General features: G+C 36.8%; 1 protein-coding gene across 1 annotated transcript; it reads right to left on the reverse strand.

Annotated features, from left to right (window-relative positions):
* Positions 1-9,797: 9,797 nt before the first annotated feature.
* On the reverse strand, positions 9,798-15,914 carry LOC104108147 (beta-1,4-xylosyltransferase IRX14-like). Its single transcript, XM_009617134.4, has 3 exons — positions 14,875-15,914; positions 13,951-14,505; positions 9,798-10,398 (listed from the first exon to the last, which is right to left on the reverse strand). The coding sequence occupies exons 1-3, from the start codon at positions 15,591-15,593 to the stop codon at positions 10,170-10,172; spliced, it is 1,503 nt and encodes a 500-aa protein (XP_009615429.1). The 5' UTR covers positions 15,594-15,914; the 3' UTR covers positions 9,798-10,169.
* Positions 15,915-26,538: the final 10,624 nt, after the last annotated feature.

Below are 26,538 nucleotides of genomic sequence, written 5' to 3' on the forward strand. Positions count from 1 at the left end.
CCTTAATCCCTAAATTAGTTGTATTACTTGGTTTTAATAGTCTAATACCATTGCATGTTAACTTGCAATCCCAGGCTCCTTGCACCTTATTATATGTCACCCTGCCCAGTGTGTTAATTTGCTTTTGGAGTTCATTATGTGATTATCTTACAAGTTTGCGAATATTTTCCAAACCTATTACCCTACTACTATTTTCACTAGTTATTTCTTATTTAATTTTGGGGTTGGCTGAAAGCCAAAGACCTCTAGGACTTTTGATGGCAACTGGATGTGGGCTATTTTGTGTGAATGGAGATTGTTTCTAGCTGTTGTGAAACTGTGTTGAAGGCCTAGCTAGGCTAGGTATACATTGGGCCTCCCTTAGGCCCACTATAACTATTCTGTAATTTATTTCACTCATTGGGCTTGTAATAATATTATAATAACAATTGGCGTGTTAGTAAAATTGGGAAAAGGGGTTTATTTTAATATTTGCATGAAACAGGTAGAAATCCTGCCTATAGGTATTTACTTTGCTCGAACATGTTCTGCTATTGTGTGTGTTAGATAACCTTCCTATAGGTATTTAATTCGTTTAACATATTCTGTTTCTACATGCTAGATGTCATGCCTATAGAAAATAAAATGATCAATGTCTCAACGTGCATTACAACATATTCATTAGGTGCTACGACCATAGGGTTCTGTTAATTTATGTTCTACCAAATCTGCATTTTAGAAATCACGCCTATAAGGTTTAATTGGTTAATGTGTTGTTGTTATAATTGCTCATTTAGGAACCATGCCTATAGGATCTAAAATCAGTTTCAATCACTAGTCGTAGAAATCTTGCTTTAAGTGTTAAAATTGAACTTTCAACACTATTTCATTGCTTAACTCTGCCGCTATTAGAAAGCATGCCTATAGGATCAAACTGGGTAATTTTGAGTATTTTCAATAGTTATCACTGCCAACTACTGCGCAAATCACCTAGAAATCATGTATATAGGTTTAACCACTTGTAATCTGTAATTTCAACAATCAGCTCGCAATACCAGATTCCCTAAAATGTATAGTTGTTCAGAAATCACGTCTATAAAGGTAGCATCTTGCATCTGAAACTGCCTGCATGTTTGAATCCCAAGGTCACATAGAAACCATGTTTATATGGCATAATGGCTTTAATTTGCCTCAATCCTAAAATTGCCTAACGTTTAATGTGAAAAATTGTTCGCGTGCATTTGTTGTCTAAGTGTGGAGGCTAACTTGAGGCCTTAATTGCTTTTACATGAAGTCCAACTTATTTTGTATGTCGCCTAGCTTTATCATTTCTGAGCAGCCTAAGCTAAGTCTAGAAACCATCCAAAATAGAGGTCCAAACGCCTCCTGGGCCATAGGCATGGGACGGGTAGTGCACGCATAGGACACGGTTTAGAATCAACTAGTGCGCTTTAGGTAAAAATTAAAAGATAGTAGTCAGGTAGCAGGAGATGATAGTTTGTGCCCGCTGAATAATACGAGTAACACCCCACCTCGAGGGAGTTATGAAGTATTATTTATGTTGCACGGGGTGATCCTTTAGGCTAAAATACTTAAGACCCCCCATCTTGTCTTTAAACCAATTATCTGTGTTTACTCAAGGACTTTCTAATAATGATTTTTTTTTCAAACTTCTTGTTTTTCTCTCTGACTATTTGACTAATTCATATAGTTCAAGTTCGGCCGGGACGCATAGTTATGGACCTCGAAGAGTGCCTAACACCTTCTCTTCGAGGTAATTTGAGCCTTTACCCGATCTTTGGTGACGCAAACTGGTTAAACCAGAGTTATTTGCAAATAGGTGCCCTAACACACCTCAAACCCGTTAGGTGGCGACTCTCTCTTTTAACACCTTCCTTTAAAAGAGTTGTCACGTGTCGTAACCCGATTTCGCAAGAAAGAGTGGGGCGACAAACTACATATTCAATGAATACAAGGACCTAAGAACCCTAAAAGGCCAATTTTCCACAAATAAGTCTGAACACATACTCGTCACCTCGCGTGCACGGACTACAATTAGCATAGAAGACTCAAATCCTAAGGGGTAGTTCCCCCACACGAATTTAGGCAAGATACTTACCTCAAAGAAGACAAACCGATACTTTAAAATGAACTTCTCGGTGAAATGGCCTTCGGACGGCTCAAATCTAATCAAAATAATTTCAAAGCACAAATAAAACTCATAAGAAACTATTCTGGAAAGCTTCAATCTTTATCAAAATCTAAAAATCGATCCAAACGTCGACTCCTGGGCCCACACCTCGGAACCCGATAAAATAAAAAAAACCCGAACACCCATTCCGATATGAGTTCAACAATACTGCCAGGATTTCCGCATCTGCGGACAAGGAGGCGCACCTGCGCACACGTATTTGTGAGAAAGAGTCTGCATCTGTGAACTCAGCTAGCCGGACCTGGAACCGCATCTGCGGATTTATAGCCGCACCAGCGGCACCGCAGAAGCGAAAGGGGGAAACGCAGAAGCAAACTTCTTCGCAAGTGCAACCGCTGGACCGCAAAAGCGGCCTTCGCACCTACGTGCCGGCCTCCGCAGAAGCGAGCGAGCTCCCAGTCCCTTTTGACCGCAGAAGCGATCATACTCACACACGAGCGGAGTTGCACCTGCGCTCCAAAATATCGCACGTGTGAAACACCAGAATCGGACCTGTTTCAAACCATGAAAAACATCCGCAACTCAACTGAAACATGCCCGAGGCCCCCGTGACCCCGTTTAAACATACCAACAAGTCCAATAACCTAACATGGACCCTATCAAGGCCTCAAATCACATCAAACAATGACGAAGCTATGAATCACACCATTAATCGAACTTATGAACTTCCAAATCTTCCAACTTCTAAAACTCGTGCCGAAACCTATCAAATCAACCCGGAATAACGTCAAATTTTGCAGACAAGTCCGAAATGATATAACAAAGTCGTTCCAAGTCTAAGAATCACATTTCGACCCCGATATCACTAAATACAACTATTGGTCAAACCTCTCCACTTTCCAAACTTCAACCTTTCCAACTTTTACCGAAATACTTCAAATCATCCTACGGACCTCAAAACCCAAATCCGGACGCACGCCTAAGTCCATAATTATCATACGAAGCTGTTCAAGACCTTATGCCACCAAACGGAGCTTAAATTCTCAAAACGACCGATCGGGTCGTTACAGAAGATTATAACAGAGCATGAAGTGGTCAAAATGCAACATGAAGAATATGAAAGTTGCAACAGGACATTAACAAAACTCAAAATATAACATGATGAGCAGGAAAGTTGTAACAGGACATTAACAGGACTAAAAACACAGCATAAAGATTATAACAAAACATTAGAGAAAATCTAAAATCAGAACAAGTATGGGAAGCTATAAAGACATATTAAGGAACTTAATTATGCAGGCTTTTGGTTCAGGATAGTAGTAATCGAAGTCATATAATAACTCAATCAAACTGACTCGAGACACATAAGAGCATAACAGTCGACCATAAGTTAGTAATAAATCATTATGAGCATGAACAAATAATTAAGAGCTAATGACACACATCACAAACAAAGGTAGTCAATAAAACAACAATAGATTCATGATTTTAAAATAAAACAGTCAGAGGAGAAGGAATGGAGGTATAATAACCTCCTTATGTATAGCATACCAAACAAGAATTCAAATTAGCCATGTAGGAACCAAAGCTTCAAGCTTTGAGCAGTGAGAAAAATGAGAGAGGGAAGGGAAAAGGGGCGGCAGGGTCTTTGGGGAAATGATTAGGGTGTTTTGGGAGATATGGGTTGGGTCTCTAGGTTAAAGAGGCGGGGAAAGATGTGGGTCGTTGGATCATTGATCAACGGTCCTGGTAATTGAGGCATTAAGAGATTATTATGAGAGATTATGTGAGTCGTTGGATGTATGTGTTTCAACGGCTGAGATCAGATATGTGAGGTGTCAAAATTAAAGGGAAAGAGGATAAAATGTGGATCGTTGATCAATTGAGTTAATGGTCCATATTAGATGTGTTTCTTGTGTGAGTGCGGTAAAGGGATGACGTGGCATGATTTGATTGGCTCAATGGAAGTGGCATAGATTGCCAAAGTGGAGAAGGAAGGGTTATTTGGACTGGGTATTCCGGACTGGCTTGGGTGATTTGGGCTAGAAATAATTTAGGAAATAACCACTTTGTGTTTAATTGAGGAATTATAATTGTAACCTTTTAGTTTTTTAACTCCTTTAAATTTAATTAAACTTAATTATTTTCAATAAAATATAGTAAAAGTTATAAATATCAAATATACTACTAATTATTATAATTAAATATTTATAAAGTACTTTATTTTCTAAATTATAACACTAGTTTTGAATTATCAACATAGTAATCTAGTTAATCAAAATTTGAGGAGTAATTCGTTAAATTAATTATAAAACTTCTATGGTGTATTCAAAAATTATTTTAATAGTATTAAAATATTAATCATACTTGTAATTAAATAATACTAATACTAGGTTATTAATTTCGAAATTAATATTTAATTAATTTATAAAAATAGGTAATTACTAATAGAAAATACTTTCAAAACATTCATTGTAATAGTTTAAGTATAAATAAATTAATTTTAAAGGGGAGGGTCAAAATTGGCCGTCAACACAGGTCGTGACAGCCTGGGCCCATGCAGATGTGTGGATTATATCACACGAAAATCTTGGAATCGGGCGAAATTCTTGTTTTATGGTCCTAAAACACCAAAAAATGAGTAACAATTGGGCAAAATTGCTTAGGTCATTTTTTATAAACGCCAAAATTTTAGGCAATCCGCCGTGTTCGAGCACCCGGGCCCATGCAGATGGCGCGGGCTATAGCACACGAAAATCTAGGAATGAGGCGAAATTCCAATTTTATGGCCCTAAAACGCGTAAAAATGAGTAACGGTCATGGCAAGGTGGTGACTATTATTCATTAGGTCATTTTTTATGGGACGACAAAATTTTAGGCGATCCGGGTCTGGTCTCCCGGGCCTATACAGAAGGCATGGGTTATAGAACACCAAAATCTTGTAATCGGGCTGAATTCCAATTCTATGGCCCTACATGCCATAAAAATGAGGGGCGGTCATGGCGACGCGGTAGGCTATAGCACACAAAAATTTAAAAATCGGGCAGAATTTTAGCTTTACGGCCCTAAAATACTAAAAACGAGTAACGTTCATGGAGAGGTGGTGGGTATTGTTCATTGGGTCATTTTTGATGGGTCAGCAAAATTTTAGGCGATTCAGGTTCGGGCGCTCATGCCCGTGGAGATGGCGTGGCCTGTAGCATATAAAAATATGAGAATCGGGTGGAATTCAAGTTTTATGGCCCTGAAACACCAAATAACAAGTAACTGTCATTGCAAGATGGTGATTATTGTTCCTTAGGTCGTTCGTGACGGGCTCGCAAAATTTTACGCGATCCAGGTCCGGGCTCCTGGGCCCATGCAGATGGCGTGGGCTATATATAGCATACAAAAATCTGAGAATCAGGCGAAATTCCAGTTTTATGGCCCCAAAACGGAAAAAACGAGTAACGGTCATGGCGAGGCAGTGACTATTGTTCCTTAGGTCATTTTTTATGGGCTGGAAAAATTTTAGGCGATGGATGTCCGGGCGCCCGGGCCCATGTAGATAGCGTGGGTTATAGCACACGAAAATCTGGGACTTGGACAAAATTCCAAATTTATGGCCGTAATACGAGTAACGTTCATGGCGAGGTAGTGACTATTGTTCCTTAGGTTGTTTTTTACTGGCCAACAAAATTTTAGGCGATCCGGGTCCGGGCGCCTGGGCCCATGCACATGGCGTGGGCTCCATACAAAAATTTGGAAATCCGGTGAAATTTCAGTTTTATCGCCATAAAACACCAAAGAACGAGGAACGTCCATGGCGAAGCAGTGACTATTGTTCCTTAGGTTGTTTTTGATAACCGACAAAATTTTAGGTGATCCGGGCCCATGCACATGGCGTGGGTTATAGCACACAAAAATCTAAGAATCGGGCAAAATTCTAGTTTTATGGCCCTAAAATGCCAAAAAAAGGAGTAATGGTCATGGCGAGGTGGTGACTTTTGTTACTTAGGTCAATTTTTATGGGCTGGCAATTTTTTTGGCGATCTAGTCCGGTTGCCCGGGCCCATGCAGATGGCGTGGGATAGAATTCCCATTTTACGGCCCTAAAATACCAAAAAACGAGAAACGGTCATGGCGAGGCGATGAATATTATTCCTTAGGTCGGTTTTGATTGTCCGGGCCTATGCAGATAGCATGTATTATAGGCTTATAGCACACGAAAATCTAGGTATAGGGCGCAATTCCAATTTTATGACCCTAAAATGCCAAAAAAGAGTAACGGTCATGGCGAGACGGTGATTGTTATTCATTAGGTCATTTTTTATGAGGTGATAAAATTTTAGGCGATCCGGGTCCGAGTGCATAGACCCATGAATATGGTGTGTGCTATAGCATATGAAAATCTCGAAATCGGGTAGAATATCAGTTTTATGGTCCTAAAACGCATTAAAAAAAAATTAACGATCATGGCGAGGCTGTGACTATTATTCCTTGAGTCGTTTTTTATGGTCCGGCAAAAGTTTAGGCGATCCGGGTCCGGGCGATCCAGGTCCGGCGTCCGTATCCATGCAGATGGCGTGGGCTATAGCATACGAAAATTTGGGAATTGGGCAGAATTCTAGTTTTATGACCCTAAAACGCCAAAAAATGAGTAACGGTCATGGTGAGGCAGTGACTAGGGGTGTACATACATCGGGTTGGTTCGGATTTTATAATTACCAAACCAAACCAATTGTGTCGGGTTATTAAATCTAAAGACCAAACCAAACCAATAAAACTTGAATTTTTCAATCTTGGTTTTTCTCGGGTTTTCGAATTTTTTCCGGTAAAATCTTCGTAGCACAAAACATATAACATGTGCTCAAAATATTTCTTTAATCCTAGTAAGATACAACTATATAATGTATTTTACAAGAAAATAATATAAAATATGAGATGTGTCATGGCATTATCCTAAAATATTCAACAATAAAGACAATAAAATTATGTAATATAAATATTGCTAATTAAAAAGTCATGATAAAAATAAACATAAACTAAAAGTACTAAGTCATGCTGAAATAAGTAGACTAATAAGGGAGTATTAATTACATGACTAAAGGCTAAAGAAAAAATAAAAATAGGTTATACATTTTTATATAAATTATTGTAAAATAAAAAATACATATTCAATACATTGTCGTTCGTAGTATTGAATTGAATGTCTTTTGTAAGCATTAGTATTGATTTGATTTTGGTTTGGGCTTTTGTTAGTATTATTTAAGTTACTAATATTAATGACTATAAAACTTATTGGAACATTCAAAAGTTCTAAATCCAACCTTGAAATAATATCTTAAAAGATAAAATTATGAAAAAGTTTAAAAATTATTTATAAATTACATCACAATAAGTATATTTATATATTAAATATATCTAAAAATTTTATATATGTAATGTCGGATTGGTTTGGTTTCGGTTTGAATTTATTTAGTTAAAATCAAACCAAACCAATTATGGTTGGGTTTTTTTCCAACACCAAAATAAATCAAACCAAACCATAGTCGGGTTTTTTTTCTCGGTTTGATTCGGACTATCGGGTTGGTGCGGTTTGTCGGTTTCCTTTGTACACCCCTAGCGGTGGCTATTGTTCCTTAGGTTATTTTTTATGGGACTGCAAAATTTTAAGCGATCCGGGTTTAGTCTCCTGGGCCCATAAAGAAGGTGTAGTTTATAGCACACAAAACTCTTGTTATCGGGCAGAATTTCAGTTCTATGGCCCTAAAATGCCAAAAAAGCGAGGGACGGTCAAGGCGACGCGGTGAATATTATTCTTTCGATCATTTTTTATGGGCCGAAAAAAATTTAGGCGATCCAGGTCCGGTAGGTTAGTACACAAAAATCTAGAAATCGGATAGAATTTTATTTTTATGGCCATAAAATGCCAAACAACGAGTAAAGGCCATGGAGAGGCAGTGACTATTGTTTCTTTAGGAGTTTTTGTTGGGCCGAAAAAATTTGAGGCGATCCAGGTTCGGTCGCCCGGGCCCATGCAGAAGGCGTGGGCTATAGCACACAAAAATATGAGAATCGGGCGGAATTCAAGTTTTATGGCCCTAAAACGCTTAAAAACAAGTATCGTTCATGGCGAGGTGGTGACTATTGTTCCTTAGGTCATTTTTGATAGGCCGAAAAAATTTAGGCAATTCGGGTCCGGGTCCGGGCGCCCATGCCCATGTAGATGGTGTGGGCTATAGCACACAAAAAACTTGGAATCGGGGGAAATTCGAGTTTTATGGCCCTAAAACCAGAAAAAATGAGGAATAGACATGGCGAGACGGTAACTATTGTTCTTTAGGTTATTTTTTTATGGGCCGGCAAACTTTTAGGCGATCCGGGTTCGGGCATTTCTGCATCTGCAGATCGTGGCCTGTAGTATACGAAAATCTAGGAATCGGGCAGAATTCTAGTTTTATGGCCCTAAAATGTCAAAAAAAGAGTAATGGTCATGGCGAGGCGGTGACTATTGTTCCTTAGGTCGTTTTTGATGGGTCGACATAATTTTAGGCGATTTGGGTCGGGGCGTCCGGGCCCATGCAGATGGTGTGGGCTATAGCTCACGAAAATCTGGGAATCGGGTGGAATTCTAGTTTAATGGTCAACGCTAAAAACGAGTAACGGTCATGGAGAGGTTGTGACTATTGTTCCTTAGGTCGTTTTTTATGGGCACACGAAAATCTGGGAATCGGTCGAAATTTCGGTTTTATGGCCTTAAAATTCCAAAAAACGAGTAATGGTCATGGCGAGGCGATGACTATTGTTCCTTAGGTCGTTTTTGATGGGGCGGCAAAATTTTATGCGATCCGGGTGCGAGCGCCTGAGCCCATGCAGATGGCATACACGAAAATCTGAGAATCGGGCGAAATTCCAGTTTTATGGCCCTAAACCGCCAAAAAACGAGTAATGGTCATGGCGACGTATTGTTCCTTAGGTCGTTTTTTATGTGCCACAAAATTTTAGCCGATCTGGGTCTGGTCGCCCGGCTCCATGCATAAGGCAAGACTATAGCACATGAAAATCTGGGAATCTGACGGAATTTCAGTTTTATGGCCCTAAAATGCCAAAAAAACGAATGACGGTCATGGCGAGGCGGTGACTATTTTTCCTTAGTCACTTTTTTATGGGCATGCAAAATTTTTGGAGATTCGGGTCGGTTGCCCGAATTCATGCAGATGGCGTGAATTAACACACGAAAATCTGAGAATCACCCTGAATTTCTATTTTATAGCCCTAAAACGTCAAAAGGCACCAAAGAACGAGGAACGGTCATGGCGAAGTCCCATTGTTCACTAACCAAAGCACCTTTAAGGGAAAATGACATTATATAATCGCTCTCAAAATAATAACTAAACAAATATGTATTTTTGTATATTTTTGATATATATATATATATATATATATATATATATATATATATATATATATATACATTTCTATATGTTATATATAAAAAAGAATATGCAAATTTTATGCACTTTTACAACTATCATATGTAAATAGTTTCTGTCACAGGCTAAAAATAATCTTTGCCCTACCTTTAATGCCAATAAAACCAATGGCCATGGCACGAAGTTACGATACTTGAGGGTTTTAAAGGATTTGGTTGACATGAGCACAGAAATAAACAATGTCCACGAAATGAAAAAGAAAAACCAAGATTTGAGCATAAATTTCTCATCTCTAGATGTTGTCATTTTACAAATATAAACTCCAAGCCACAAATACAACCTTTGGCAAAAAAAGGAGTCTGGTAACAGTGACAACAACAACAACAACAAAAACACCCTTCTAACTGAGCATCAATTCAATTACACAAAAGACTAAAGACCAAAAATAGGACAGAAAAGAAATTGATGAAGATGGGGGTAAAAAGAAGTGGAAAAGAATACAAGATATAATTGAATAAAAGGACAGGTAGTATGTATTAATTGCTATTGTAAGAAATGCCTTCTATTTACGAGACAAGGATAGTAACGTGGTCTTCAAACTTGCTGAATTCACAGATGATTCACTAGTTCTCCGCTGCTTGCCTGGCCAAATGACGGTCGTCCACGTTCTTTGCTACATGCTTTCTCTTGCCCCGAGAACTACGTTTTCTTGATCGTGTTTTTGGTGGGCGCTTCTCGGTGTGCTCTTGCATGGTGACCAACTTTTCACCGGAGGGGAGCTCTGGAGGAGCATCTGGCCATGGCGTTCGTTTTGCTGGGACAGTCACATCTAGTGGAGGGTCGATGATCCATCTGCATTTTGGATAGGGATTAGTCATACTGCATTCGAGTGAAAGCAACCAATATGTCTAGCTTACGCAACATAATCAAAGCACATGCATAGTAATGGGTTGATCAACTACAATATTTAGGGGAAGATATGCACAGACAACAAAATTATGCCCCCATTTATGTTATTTCATGAGAATGGGTAAGTGCAGAACTTATATTTGAGCTAGTTTCCAAGATCAACCATTGGTTTAAGCTGGGCCATGCCTCAGAACATCAAGGACGCCTATGAAAGCTGGTCTTCATAGAAAGTTGATAAATCCATCAGTAAAGTCTGGCAGATGATCCCTTCTTGTATTTTGTGGTGTGTTCGGACAGAAAGGAATCGTAGATGTTTTGATGGGATATCAACTCCTACATACGCACTCAAGGCTAGATGTCTTTTATGGCTATACAGTTGGCAGAACTTAGCTCCTGTCAATTGCCCTATTAATCTTTTGGACTTCGTCAGCTCCTTAGCTTTAGCCTAGTTTTTGTCTGTAGAGCTGACTATGTCTTTATGTATCTCTCTTTTGTACTTCTTGCATCTTCTTGATGCCTTTAATGCAATTCTCTTAATTCATCAAAAAAAAGTTTCCAAGATCAACCATACCAAGGCTTAGAACTTTGGAAGTCTTCTTCATCATTTAGCAACAAATAGCTTGTGTGCTCGCTCCCTCATCAAAGTCCTACTTAACAAACCAAACATACCTTACACCTCAAAATTTTCTCTATTTTCCTCAATTTCCTGTTTGCTGTATATGTAGTCTACCTAGTGCTAATTGCTCCCTTATGTTATTATAGTTTTCCTTGTAAATGTCTCATTTCAGACCATTCTTCTCGTCTTCTCTGATACTCCTTAACACAAAGAAAGCACATATTGTAAAGCTGATCAAGAAAAGAAATCGAACAAGTCGTAACAACTCGTCTTCAGCAATATATCTTATTCCACACATTCATCATCCAATGTTCGACTAATCATAGTAAAACTTTTAACTGGAAGCTCTTCGCTCTAGGTTTCAAGTTAACAAAACAGGTTTGTTAATGACATTACTGAAAGCTTTGAAGCTACTCATTGATAGCATCTAACACAGGTTTCCTGCTTTCGTCTATACACTAGTACGAAGCAAATTTTAAAATGAAATGTAATGTTTTAGTAGGATTATGTCATCTTTGATACTAACGAGCATGTTTGTTAATGACATTACTGAAAGCTTCAAAGCTATCTTTGTCTAGACAGCATCTAACACAGATATCCTGCTTTCATCTATACTAGTACGGTTTACGACGCACATATAACATGAAATGGACTATGAGTATACATTATATTATATTTGATACTTCAGAATCAGAGAAGATTATTAGGGTATTTAATTGGCAAAGTTAGGCACTGAATACTCGATAGAGCTAACAAATAGCCACACTTCTGGAATATGCAACGAGTTCAACACTGGCTTCTTTTTTTTTAATGAGTTCAAACCTCGCTAACAACTTATATTCTAAAAATGAAAATATAGCTCAACATCTACAAAGATTTTCTCCCAGATGTGACTCACCTTCCTACTCAAGCGAAAATAGATCAGGAAGAGACCAAGCAGATGATAAATTAAATATAAAAGAAATAATCAGAGCTACTTAAAATGCAACTCACACCTTTTTCATCTTTATTCAAATTAAACTTTCTGATCCAAAATTAACCACCGATGAACTTAAAAGTTAAACTCAAACTTCATGAATAACACGATACAGATGGAAATATGAGGGATATAATCAATCTAATGCTGAAAAGCATAAATAGAATATCAAAGTAGCATAGGCTCCATCGCACAAATAAACGCAAACTATATTTAAGCCTAAAGAACCCTACCTCCACACCGTTGATACCTAGTCAACCCAACACTCATTGTAGTCGAACTAAGACCAACACAATTACCATTTAACTGTCACAAACATTATTGAGTGGAAGGCAGAAATTATTACGACAAGAACTAATTCAAGGACCCACTTCTATCAAACTTGGGTCACCTTTTTCTATCCCACCTTCAAAATTGATCTCTAGCACAGTGAGATCAAAATTGAATCAATCTGCTAACATGTAATAAGCTATTCAGTGTATTGCCAAAGAAAAGGCAAAAAGCTAGCTACTAGATTTCTCTAATAAAAGATCAACAATTTCAGGAAAGAATGGTCGGAATGTTTTCATTAATGTAATTCTTGCAATTGGAGCAATTGAGCTTAGGAAAGAGAAGCCATTTGCGCTAACCAAGAAAACACCGAGTCTCCTGAGTCATTTCTAAAATTCAATCATTTCCAGGAAGAAGTATCAATTAAATCCTAAGTTGCTCGGACTCTTCACCTTTGGTGCCGCACCCGTATCGACACGATAGAGGTGTGGGTGTGGGTGTGGGATCCACACTGGAATTGGTCAAACCATTTTGGGTACTTATACCAAAATCAACGGAGAAATTCAGGACATATATAATGATTTCTGAAATCAAAACAATAGCTAGGGTGAAATTGAAGAAAATGGAATACCTTGTATAGAAAGATTTCTATGTCAGTCCTTTTCCTTTTTATCTCCTTGGCTTTCCTTTAGATCAATATTTTCTCCTTTTCGGTATACCTTGTAAGTCTTTCACATAATGTCTCATAATTTAAACATATTTTTATAACTCTATTTTAGATATTTGAATTTTTAGCCGAATCTCTGTACCCGGATTTGTCACTCCGAATCTTAAAATTTAGATCCTGAAGGATCCGACCTGTATCAGACACCCACACCCAAGTCCAAGCAACTTAGATTAAATCATGAACATCAAACAATAAAATAACCCACTCTTGGGATATTCATTGAAGAAAGCGCTTTGTATGCTGATTCCTCCACCCTCTGAAGCCCCACGGCAGCATGAAGACATACAAAGACAAACCTAGTGGCAACCAAAACTACGATGTTTGACCAGATTTTACCAAGAGCAACCCAAGCCATGAAACCAACTGTAAGGGGATCACATGACCTCTTGATATGTTTGAACCCACTTGACAACTTTTCCCGTGTGCAAATCACCTTGTTACGACAGGAAGGATTTGGCGATCATTAATAGAAAGACTCTTATCCTTACTAATCAAAGAAAAGGACGAAGGGAAGGGAAGGAATATACAAAAAAAAAAATCATAGTACTACTCTTTACAGATCAAAATTCATCCTATTACTATTAGTTCCTAACTTTATTGAGCTTTTCTGATATCAATCTTATTTCTCCTGCTGTTTCATGGCTTTGGTCTTAATTATATGCAACAAGATATGGCACCCTAAGAACATTCAAAAAGAAAAAGAAAACAGATACGGCAACCTACGAGGATTTGTCATGTTTTAAGAACATATGACAATCTTGAACAACCACGATTATGGCTAGGTGATCAAAAGTTACAAAAGAATAATAAAGAAATGTTAGATAGAAACAACAAACATAATATTCAATGGTAAGAATATTCAAAAAACGATGCTACATTCATTCAAGATAGCACTAGACAACTAACCTGGCAGGGAATTTGCTGTCTGCCCGTGCTTCAACGCGGAGCCACCACAGCATAATTTTGCGCCCACAACTTCCGAGAGGCTCCACCATTGAAGGATCCTTCAGTAAAGATAAAGGGTTCTCAACATCCTCTCTTTCCCCCATTACAGCATCCAAATCCTTAACCCATTCAGGCTTATCTTCCGCATCTTTCCAGACCAATCTGGAATTCAACACAAAGCCAGCCCATTCAAGCTTCCTTGGCAGCACAACTGCCCTATCACCAATGAATCTGGCACTCTTCTCCAAGTAGGGGGACGAATCAAAAGTGTGCCAACCAACAAGATGGTCTGATGAATTACAAGCGGGGCCTTGAACAGGCAATTGCAAATTCCTCTCTTCCTCTTTCTGAACTGTCGACAACTCCTCCTCAGAACCACCCGAATGAGCAAGAATGCCCACTGACAGCGCGCCAATCCATTTCACTTTTTGGATCTCATCAAAAATCTCTAAGCTATGCATATTACTGTCATCAGCAAATATCACTATCCCGTCCAGCTTCTCTTCTCTCACATATCTGTTCCATCAAACAAGCACAAACCACACTATCATGTTACAATTCTAAAGTTATTTGGTTGATGAAGCAAGTAGTGTTCTAAGTTTATTCTTTACCACATACATAAAACGCAATATAGGTGTTCAGAGGCGGATCGAAGATTTTAACTTGATGGATTCAACTTTTAAAATTCTTAGCACTTACCTCACTATACTTCTAAAAATATGAGTTTTGAATCAAAAATTTGTTGAAATTCTGTCCTTTCTTCACATATACATCTATGCTTCGTGTAATAATACTGGGTTCGATTGACCCACAGCACTAAGGCTACATCCGCGATTGCAGGTGTTAAACATAAACAGCTATTAAGTAGAAACAAACTCCCATTACCTCAAAGCGCGAAGTCTCATTTTCGCCTCCAATTTATGGCGATCTTCCCACGAAAGTGGCATCTTCTCGCGTAATCCAATGTGAATAGTCTTCTTCAAACCCGATTTAGCTATCAACGAGGCGGTCTCATTAGTTGCTCCTCCAGCTTCCACCACAATCCACACAACATTATAAGGCACATTCATTAAAGAATGCATCACACCAGTAAGATGCAAAGTCTGAAAAGTCCTCACATATGTTGGGGTCACAACAATCACATCCCTTGGACTCTTAACACCATACTGCAACTTCTGCTCCCTTTGAACTATCTCCATTATCTTATGTGCCTGCATCACCTCAGTAGCATTCGGGTGGGGCCACGGCCGTATTAATATCCCGTGCCGCCCCACCACCACTCTACTACTACTACTCCCCCTCACCACCGCAACCTCCGCCGCTGTCCCCGCCGTGCCATTCCAGGAAAATGACGTCATCTTAGCCGGATCATGAAATAAAACACTGCTTGGAGCTGACGATGAGCTGTTATTAGTGAACAAAAGGAAGAACACTAAGCGTGAAAATCTGAAACCCAGAACTAAACTGATTAAACAGCAAACCCCATGAAGCACAAGCCAGAAAATAGTCGCCGGAGACTTAACAGACCCATCTGAGGGCGAATCTAACGGCCCTCTAAAGCTGTTGCTCCGGCGACCTTGTTGTAACGCCGCTAACTGTTTCATTTTTTAGAATAAAATTCAAAAGGGTGTCAAGATCTTGAAGAATCCTGAATTTTAATGAAGAAAAGAGTGGTCTTTAAGATTTTTGAAGAGAAAAAGCGTTAGTTGGGGAAAGTGTTTGGTGAGAAGTTAAAAGGGTTTAATCAAAGAGAAAAAACAAAGAATGTTACTTTAAGCTTAAGAATCTAAAAGGGGTTGCTTACTAACTATTTTTTTTATTATATTTGAATTTCAACGATTGAAAATGACGCCATGAACAAACAGGGGAAGCTGAGAGAAGCTTCACATGAAGAAGAAAGAAATTGACTAAAATGGATTCGGGTCACAGGTAGATCCGAATAGGGGGGGGGATGTTAAGACAGTGGGGAGAAAGAAAGGGGAGAAAATCTAGGGGTAGTAGAGGAAAGGGTATTTTTGGAAATGTATATGTGAGATTATTACAAAAATAAAATTTGGAAAGTAGTTAAGGTGGTTTTTTTAATAATAATAAAACTAATGATGGGTGATTATTTTTCTCCTAATTAATGGGGTGATTAAGTAAACAAATAATTGTGCAACTTAAAATGCTTAATATTATAAGTTAGTATACTTTCTACTATGTATTAATAAATTCTTGGTCGAAGAATCAGAATCGAAAAATTATGATCGCGTTATTTTATTCTATGTGATATTATATTTTTTTAAATATTTTTCATTGTTACTTATTGCTACTTATAGTATAAGATCCAAAACATATAAAATTTATATCTAAATATACGTCAAAAAATTAAGTAATTTGGTCTTCAAGATACTTCACATAAAATAATAATCCACATTTCAAAAATTAAGTAATAATCCAAAAAATTAAGTCATTTGATCTTCATGATACTTCACAGAAAGAATTCACTTTTACTACTACCTTATGTCCTCCTTCCCTTGGTAAGTGTCACAATTGATGACAGCTTACTTTAGAAAACTATTTCAAAAAATCATTTCAAAAAATAAGTCATGTAATATATTAATTCAGAAAATTGAGATGGAAAGAGGAGAAGATCCAAAGGGCACTTTCAAATATTCATCGTAAATTTTTATTTTTTGTTTCGTCATTTATATTTTTTATTTATTAAATTTTTGATTTACCGCTTCGTTAGAAAGAAGCGAAAGAAACAAGTTCTTTTGTGGTGATGTCATAATTTGCACCTATTGTATCTATTTAGTGAGCAATCCATTAGTTTCTTTGATCCCACTCGATCTTCTTTTTTCTATTTTTATGTATGAATTTGAGAAGTTGCTAAGGTGGGTTTTTTTTGTAACCAATCTAAAATGGGGTGATTAAACAAGTAAATAGTGGCGCTATTAAATAATCTAAACAAAATAAGTAAGTATACTTACTACTATGTATAAATGATGTCCAGATCCATTGACTATATGAGCAAGATAATTAATTATTTCCCCCCAAAATTGATAGTTGCGTTCATTTGTTTATTTTAAGAGTGGCAAGTCGGCCGGTCCAGGCTCGGGACCGCGGGCCAAACGGGTCAAACAGGCCAGGATCGTTTGGCCCGGTTTTAGTGGGCCGATCCTATGATTTGGGCCCGCCAGGCCCGGGACCATTTAGCCTGTCCGGGACCGGACCGGTCCCTTAGCGGGCCAAATGGTCCCAACGGCTATTTTTTCAAAATATAGCCGTTGGGCTGTCAAAAATAGCCGTTGGCTATTTATAAAATAGTCATTTAACCCCCAACTTTGTTTTAATCCCAAACTTTTTATAATTACACTTTTTTCCTATTTTCAACTATAAATACCCCTTCATTCTTTTATTTTTTCTTACAAAATCATCAATCTATCACAATCACTCTCTAATTTTCTTCTATAATTGCTACTATTGCTTACTTTATTGCTACAATTATGAAGTTGGTGAATTAAAGTTTTCAACGATAATCAATTTTCAACAAGTTGTTCGTCAATTTGGTAAACTCGTTCCAACTCTTAAGTTTTAATATTATAATTTTGTTTGTTTTATTTATTTTCTATTACTTTATTAATTAAGATGGCTTCCTTAAAAAAAAAATTGGTAAAAATAAGGAAAAATTCAAGAGTGATGAATCTAGTGCTCAATCTGTTCCTCCTCCACTGCCTCGGGCTCCCCGAATCAAACTCCATATCCGTCCTACATCTGCTATTCTTGATAGCGATAATAGTTTATTACAATTTACTGAAAGTCAATTTTGCCATAATATTAGAGCTGGTGAACAATTAGACCATGAATTAATGAATGCTCTTTATTCTAATCCAACTATTGATGAAAATGATGACGAAGAAATAGATCTTGATGAAACTCAACCGGATGATGATACACCAACTAGTCATGCTCCTGATGTTAACCCAACTAGTGATAACCCTGCTAATCCAAATGATGCCCCATCTCATACTCCTGTTACTACCACTACTTTTTCTAGACAACCTAGCAAACGGACGAAAACATCTTCCGTTTGGCCATTTTTTACTCAACTAATTTCAGAAAATAAGGCTAAGTGTAAAACTTATGGCACGGAGTTAGTTTTTAAATATTTGGGGGGGGGAAGGGGGGGAACTTTGGCTAGACACATAATGAAACACCCTCAAGATAGAGTGAGATATCTTCGTCTGAAAGCTTTGGCCGACGGAAAAAGTCTACTTACTCCTAGTCAGGTTGACCCTAGTACCGGTTCAAATCAATTTTAACCGGGAATTAATACTGTTACCGGTGGTATTTTATATTATGATCCAAAAAAAAGATCGGGAAGAATTGGCAAAAATGGTAACTGTTATGTGTTTACCTTATCAAGTTGCATTAAATCATGCTAGACCAAATGTTCCAACTCCTTCTTCTTCTGATTCTCAATCATCTAAAAGAATTGCGGAAGTAAGAGCACTTAGTGCTTGGGCGGGATTTAGGGGTTCTCAAGGTTCTAGTAGTAGTGATTTTTCACAACTAAATAAGCTTGAAGTTTATTTGTCGCAGAAAATTGAGGAAGTAAATCCCAACGGCTCCTTTAATCTTTTGGAATGGTGGAAGGACAAAGAAAAATACTTTCCGGTTCTTTCAAGGATGGCCCGAGACATTTTAACTATTCAAGGTTCAACAGTGGCATCAGAAAGCGCTTTCAGTCAAGCAAGACTTCAACTCGGTGATTATAAAGCATCTATGAGGGAGGGCTTGGAAAAATCAGTACTTTTCAGAGATTGGATTCGGTCGGAAAGAAGAAATTTTGGACATACTAAATCACAATCAGATGAATACGAAGCTTACGAAGAAATGCTAGTTGAACTTGCGGAGGATGTTGCTTCGCCCGGAAGTGGCGATGACCTAGCTACTTTTCCGCCACCACTAACGGAAATTCCTCCGGACCTTGATAGATTTATGAAATTTGTAAGAGATACCATGTAACTTGTATGAACAAAAATTAGTATGTATTATGTAACTTATATTTTGGCACATCTTGATTAGTTTCTTTTTCTTCTTAATGGTGGTATTAGCACCTTGTTGTGCTCATTCCATAGGGGGATGAAGACTAAGAAAGATATTGCCATATTTTTTAATGCTATGATAAAATTACAAGGCATATCTCTTTACAATATTTTTGTTTTTAGACTTAGATATTATTTTTAACATCCTTTTATCTCTAATTTCTATTTAATTTTAAAAAAAAAATTCGTTGGGCCCACTTAGCCCATTTAGCCCGCAGGCCGGGACAGTTTAGCCGGGGACCAAACGGTCCCGGGCCGGTCCCTGCAAAAAGACTGTTTAGCCCGGGACTGTTTAGCCCGTTTAATTTAGGACCGGGACCGTTTGGACCGAACCACTTAGCCCGTTTAGGCCCGGGACCGGCCCACTTGCCACCTTTAGTTTATTTACATGCATCTTTAAAGTCCCTCCCCCCTTCCCCCAAATATATCATATTACATACGGCAAAGGTCTAAATATACCCTTGTATTTTTTAAAATGGTATAAGAATACCCCTCGTTATACTATTGAGTTATCTATACCCCTGCAGTCATACTTTGGATTCAAATATACCTCTCATTTAAACGGAGGGACACGTGTCACCGTCCTGTTGGCCAATTCTTAATATCACCTAATTAATTAAAAAGACTCACTACCCATACCCGAAAATCAATTTTTTAAAGCAATTTTTTTTTGTAAAAACTAAAAAAAACTGAATTTTTTTTATTAAAAGCTGAAAAAATAGAAAATATTTTTTTTTCCAGTTTTTACAAAAAATAACTACTTTAAAAAACTGAAAAATAATTTTCTAAAGCAATAAACTGAAAAAAAATGATTTTTTTAACTAAAACTGAAAAAAAGAAGAAAATATTTGTTTTTTTAGTTTTTACAAAAACATTGCTTTAGAAAATTGCTTTTCAGTTTTTGTTTTTAGTTTTTACAAAAACAATTACTTTAGAAATTATTTTTTCAGATTTGTTTAAAGCAATATTTTTCTAAAAACTAGAAAAAAATATTTTCAATTTTTTTTCAGTTTTTAGTAAAAAACAACATTCAATTTTTTCCAGTTTTTACAAAAACATTGCTTTAGAAAATTGCTTTTCAGTTTGTTTTTTCAATTTTTACAAAAATATTATTTTAAAAAATATTTTTCAGTTTTTTTTTGTAAAAACTAGAAACAAAATATTTTCTTTTTTTTCAATTTTTAGTAAAAAAATATTCAGTTTTTTCAGATTTTACAAAAAAAAAAAATTCTTTAGAAAATTAATATTTGGGTAATGGGTCTTTTTAATTAATTAGGAGATATTTATAATTGACCAACAGGACGATGACACGTGTCCCTCCGTTTAAATGAGGGGTATATTTGAATCCAAAGTATGACTACAGGGGTATAGATAACCCAATAGTATAATGAAGAGTATTCTTAGACCATTTTCGAAAGTACACGGGTATATTTAGACCTTTGCCGTATTACATAGTACGCGTTCTTAATATTTTTTTTTCAACAGGTAGTGAAGATATATAAGTAATTAGGAGTACCTATTCTATAATAAAAAAGGCAGTGTCTGAAAAATATTGTATTGGAAATTAATTTGATTGCACCCTATAGGTTATCATTAATGTTGAGTACTAGACAATGATTTTTATTTATTTAAGAATAATTTGTTAGTCACGTTGTGCTCCCTCCTAGTCGTAATAATAATCTTTAATTACTTTGCTTAAGAAGATAGCACTGTGATTTAATAAATGAACAGCAGAAATATTTTTAATTGTCGAGGCTTATAATTTAGTGACACGTGAGAGTTATAACATAGTAAACTGAATTCGATTCTCATTATTTCTCTATCTCATTCCCCTCTTCTTCCCCTTATGTAATTGTTAAAGAAACAATTAGAGGATGCAATGCTTACAAAATTCATTATTTACCAATCTAGAAGCATTTAATCCCGAGGTATATCGATCATATAATATGTGTGTTCACATAAACTCAAAATTTTTTTGTCTAGGGACTCGTATTAACTTGAAGTCATTATATGAACGCATAAACTTTAAATTCTGGATTAACATCTGATTTAATTTGAGTATATATAGAAGTCAAATATAAAATTATTAGCGACATATATTAGAATCAAATTATGATATGTTTGGTGGGCGCAACAAAATATTGAAGACTGGGATATTTGAGTCCATGAGAAGAACTGGCTAATTGCTCAAGAAAATTGTCAGCTTTGGTTCTTTCACAATGGAGGTTAAAGTGAATTAATTTTTACTTTTAAATTTATTTTGGATGGTCAATTATTCTACTAGGACAAATTGGAAAGAATTAAAAAAGAAAAGCATTTAAATTCTTGAATTACGTACATATATATTTTTTGCACATTCTCATTATTTGATTATTATTCAACAGTTAGTAGATACCAATAGATACAAGAATATATCTCTTCTTTACCTCATGAGTTTAGAGTAATATCTAAGGGAAGCTTTTGTTTGTCATCACACGCTAATTTACAACAACAACAATAAATTCAGTGTAATTTTATTAGTAAGGTCTGGGAGGGTAATGTGTAGGCAGACCTTATCCCTACCTTGTAAAGATAGAGAGATTATTTCCGACCCTCGACTCAAGAAACAGTGACCTTGACGCTAATATCTAAAAGAAAAATAAATTCTTTTTTTCAGTTCTTGAATTTATTACTAAGTGTTATTATGCACAATTCTAGTTATAGATTATGAAGTCGTGTGTAGTCAATTTTCACTCAAAATTCATCATCATTGATTAGCAATCCAACCTTGTGATTGCAATTATTACTTCAAACTTGGTTTCCAAGTTATTTGTACACTGACGGCATCTATTCCAGTTTAGTGCAAAAATTAGGAAACCCTTGTTTGGTTTGAACAGAAGTTAACGATGAGATTAGTTATACTGGATTAGTTATATTTGGATTAATTATGCCGATATTAGTTGTTCTGGTATTATTTTTATTGATTGTTTGGTATGTTGTATGTAAGGTCCCGTAAAATTTCGCCAAGGGATTTAAGTTTTGTGGTGCCGAGGTAGGGTGATGTGTATGGATATAGTAGTACGGACATTTTGGGTTGAAGAATGCATTGAGGAGTTGATAGAAATTTTTGGCAGAAGAAGACGATTCTGCGGTCAGTTTCGCGACCGCAGAACCACTCCGCGGGCCGCATACCTGTCGCAGAGTTGAGCAGAAAAATAGTTGAATTTTGAAGGTCGTTTTGCGGTCCATTCTGCGATCGCATATCCATTTCGCGGTCCGCATTTTCCATTGCAGATTTAGCTTGAAGAATTTTATTGGATGATTCTGCGGTCCATTCTGCGGCTACATAAGTGATATGCGGACCTCAGACCTGTTGCAGACCGGTCCATACCAACCCAGTTCTTGGCATCATATTCGCGATCCATTTTGGAGGCCGCATATCTGTTATGCGGTCCATTCTGCGACCACAGACCTGAGTTCGGAGGGTCCATTTTTTTATTTTTATAACCCGACCCTATTTTGATAAATAGCCTTAGGGCTCATTTTGAAGCAAATGTGTGATGATTTTAGAGAGAGGTAAGAGTATTTTAGAGAGAGAAGGAGGAAACTTAGCATTCTAATCACCCATTCTTGCACCAATCTTCAAGAATCAAGGAAGCCAATCACTAGATTATCATCTATTCGGGTAAGTCCTACTCCTAAGCTTTCATGCAAGAGGTTACGAGTTCAAGTATATTGTGGGGTGTTAGAAATAGGCCATGCATGTGATAATAGGTTGAAGTATGTGGGATTAATGAACCATTTTGGTTAGTTTCTTGGTTGAAATTGGTTGAGAGAGGAAGGGATTACCATTGTAGAGCTTTATAGTCTATTTTGCATATTAGGTGTTTGACAAAAGTCCTAAGAGAGTTACACCATATAAATCCTTATAATTATTATCCGATTTTCGATATCTTCCTATAGATTGTTATTGCTAGAAGTGTTGGGACGTTATAGTAACTTAAGGAAAGCTCAAACAAGATATATTGGCTAAACTCCTCTTTTAGAAGTGAACCCCACATTGGCCTTGTAAGTCACGTGTTGCTCATTATAAATTGATTATTCCAAATAAGCCTTGTGTCAAAAGATATATGTGTTCAATTTGTATTCCAAATGTTCTTGTTATGTTGAGTTACTATTTGAGAAGGTGATTAAGTGTGGGTTGTGTGTTAATATATTGTGATTTGAAAATGTGATTCTAATGAAAACCAGCATGTCGAATTGTGTAAGAAATCACATGTGCCTAAGACCCTTAATTTGGTTAGTTGTTCAGATGTGTATTTAAAGTCTTGAGTAGAAATGCCTTGTTTTTGATAATCTATAAGGATGCTTGAAAGTGAAAGAAGTGGGTTGGAAATATTAAGTGTGGCCAACATTTCAAGACTGAAATTTATACTTGTGGTCAATGGTGCCGATGAAATGAAATAATATAAGAAAGGTTATGAAATAGGTCTTGATTCAACTGTTGCCTATGATTTTAACTTGTGCTTCGATTGCCAATCATTTTACACTATTTCTTGGAAGGAAATCCATTGCGTTTAAAGTTTTTGTTACTAATAAACCTAAATTTGTGATTTCCGAAATATTCTATTTGTTGATATTTATGATGATGATTCATGAAAGTAAAAAAATCAAAATGTGGAATATGAAATACGGCCAACGTGCCACTGATGAAGAATCATAAGTATGGCCAAGAGAGCCAAGAAAATAATGATGTTGTGAATGTTCGAAAGTACTAACGAAGTTTTTTATATATATATGAAAGGTTAAGAGGTGAATATAAAATATAGTTGTACTTCTGTTTCCCTTGTGTGCAAAAAAAATATATTTTTGGGAGTATCATTAGCAAATCGAGGAAGGGTGGGTCATAAGGCCCACACCCGAAACTACGCGTACTGGTGTAGGGGTAGATTATGATTATTTACCTTATTTGGGACGAGATTGAAATATTGAGGTGATTGTGATTATTCTCCTTAATTGGAATGAGATTGATATTAGATGTGAATTGGAAAGTCAACCCACACGGTATATGTGGGAAGGCGGCCTAGCCGATCGGGTGGAGATTGGACGCCATGTTGCGCACATGGTGGTACAACTCTTGGTAACATATTTTTTCGCATCACATGTCAAACCACATTGTTCGTGAGGAGATGGTCTAGCCGATTAGGCGTGATCGGACTCCGTGCTAAAAATACAGTGGTATATCGGTGCTAATGATCTCCCAACCAAAAATATATATTATTTTCGTATTTTAAAAATTGTTATGTTTTAATTGGGCATTTGGATATTGTTGATTGTGACTTGCCGTTTCTATGGTTATCCCTTTTCTTATATTGGCATTCTATTTCTAAAGAGGACATTTAACTTTACATACCAATTCTATTCTATATGTACTAACGTCCCCTTTGCCGGGGATGCTACATCTTCAATGGATGAAGGTGGTTCGTCAGCGGGCAATTTTGATCCTCGTTAGCAGTTACTCTCTATTCAGCAGATTTTGGTGAGCCGTACTATGTTTGACGTTGTACTTTATGTTTTGAGGTGTAGCCGGGGCCTTGTCACCAGCACTTCCATACTACTCTTTTATTATACTTAGAGGCTCCGTAGACAGGTTGTGGGTGGTGTATGATGTTGGGAATTAAACTAGTAAGTGTTGGTATTTGGGCAAACATATTTTTGATCACGTCTATAAACTTGTAATATTTTGGAAATCATAAATGAATATTCTTTAATAATGGAAAATATTGTAGAATACTTGACTCTTCTCGTGTCTATCACTTATACTAGTTCTTATATTGTTAATGAGCAAGGTTGGGTAGAAGGCATCTAGCAGGCTTGCTTAACCGGGGTATCTCGGTTGAGCGTCGATTGCGCTCCCCGAGGTCGGGGTATGACATTGTATTAATCATGAGATTGTCAATTTTACTGTGTTATCCTGGAATAACTTATCCTCTGATTACTATTCCGCCATTTGGCAGGTATAAGTTATCTCGGTACTATTTTTAATCCTGAGATAGCTTATCCCATGATTAGAAACCAAACAAGAGATAAGACAATTCTAAATTTTTATCCCAAAATTATTTTTTCTTATCCATCATACCAAACGACACAGTTAAACAAAGTTATAGAGATCATCAGAATACGTGTGTGTCTCTTTCTATCTTTTTTTCTTCAGGAAACGAGTTTTAGCTAACCCCTCACCATTTTACTCTGCACATTTTAGCTTATCCCTCACCATGTATATTCTATACTAAAGGCGTTTTGTGGTCCCATAAGCCGGGAGTGCTTGTGGGGTGTGTGCCACGACGAAACAAGGAATAAAAGACCTCTTTGCGTTGAACGCCTTTTATTCTCCCCATAATGATGACTCTATTGTCTTGGGAGCGTTGAAACTTGCTTCTTCGGAAGACTTTTCTTGGTCATCAATACGACTTGTTCTTAGTAAAATCGATCTTATTCTTTGAACAATCAAAATTTTGTACTTCTGTCGAATCCTCCCTATCTTCTGATCGAGCTTGTGCAGGTAGATATTACCTGGTAGGGTCGATAGTCATACACTGTGTGGGACGGAGTAGGAACCCTTCTCACCTCCTACAAGTCGTCCGGCGAAAAAACTTTTGAAATGGACCAGTATAATTATTGAGGATTAATACAATCGACTTCAACTTATTTAAAATCAATTATCTATTGTTCCATTTTCTAGAGTTGGAGGGGGGCACTCCTCAGCATAACAAAGTTACCTATGAAACTAAATCGTATGACCTTGTAGATCCCCCATATACCTTCTTGCAATGGTTTTATGCAATAAAATCATGTTACTTTGTCCAACAAACAGTTTTACTACACTTTTTCTTCCTGAAATCCATTCCAAATCTGCTCTATTTCCTTCTAAAAAAGCTAATAAATTATGCAAAATTTCTTGAACAATTCAAAAACATTAATTTTCTGATGATGGGTTGCCAAGAATTGTGAAAAATATCTTCTGCCAAAAATATAAAAATAATACTATTCATCTATGGATCCCAAGGAGTTTTGGAGTAACGGTAAAATTATCTCTGCGTGACCTATAGGTCACGGGTTTGAGTATGCTACTGATACTTGCATTAGGTAGGCTTGAGGTGCGACTCTGAATCCTGTGTAAACGCGAATACTTCGTGCACTGGCCTGCCCTACCCTGACCTACGGACCCTAAGTTTTTACCATGTATAAATATCCAAATTCTTAACAACTTGCAATCAGCATTTACATATTATTGCCCATATTTAATACATAAGAAATGCCAAAACACTATCTTCATATCTTATCTTATATCTTATACAGTTACCCTATATCTCTAACTTTTACCAAACTAACTACTAAAAATTTGATATTTCCAAAATAAGACATTTCCAGAGCAAATATTTCTTCCCTATAAAAAAGCCTCTGTTTATTATTTAAAGAA

This window comes from Nicotiana tomentosiformis, chromosome 5 (genome assembly GCF_000390325.3).
Source record: "Nicotiana tomentosiformis chromosome 5, ASM39032v3, whole genome shotgun sequence".
Lineage (NCBI taxonomy): Eukaryota > Viridiplantae > Streptophyta > Magnoliopsida > Solanales > Solanaceae > Nicotiana > Nicotiana tomentosiformis.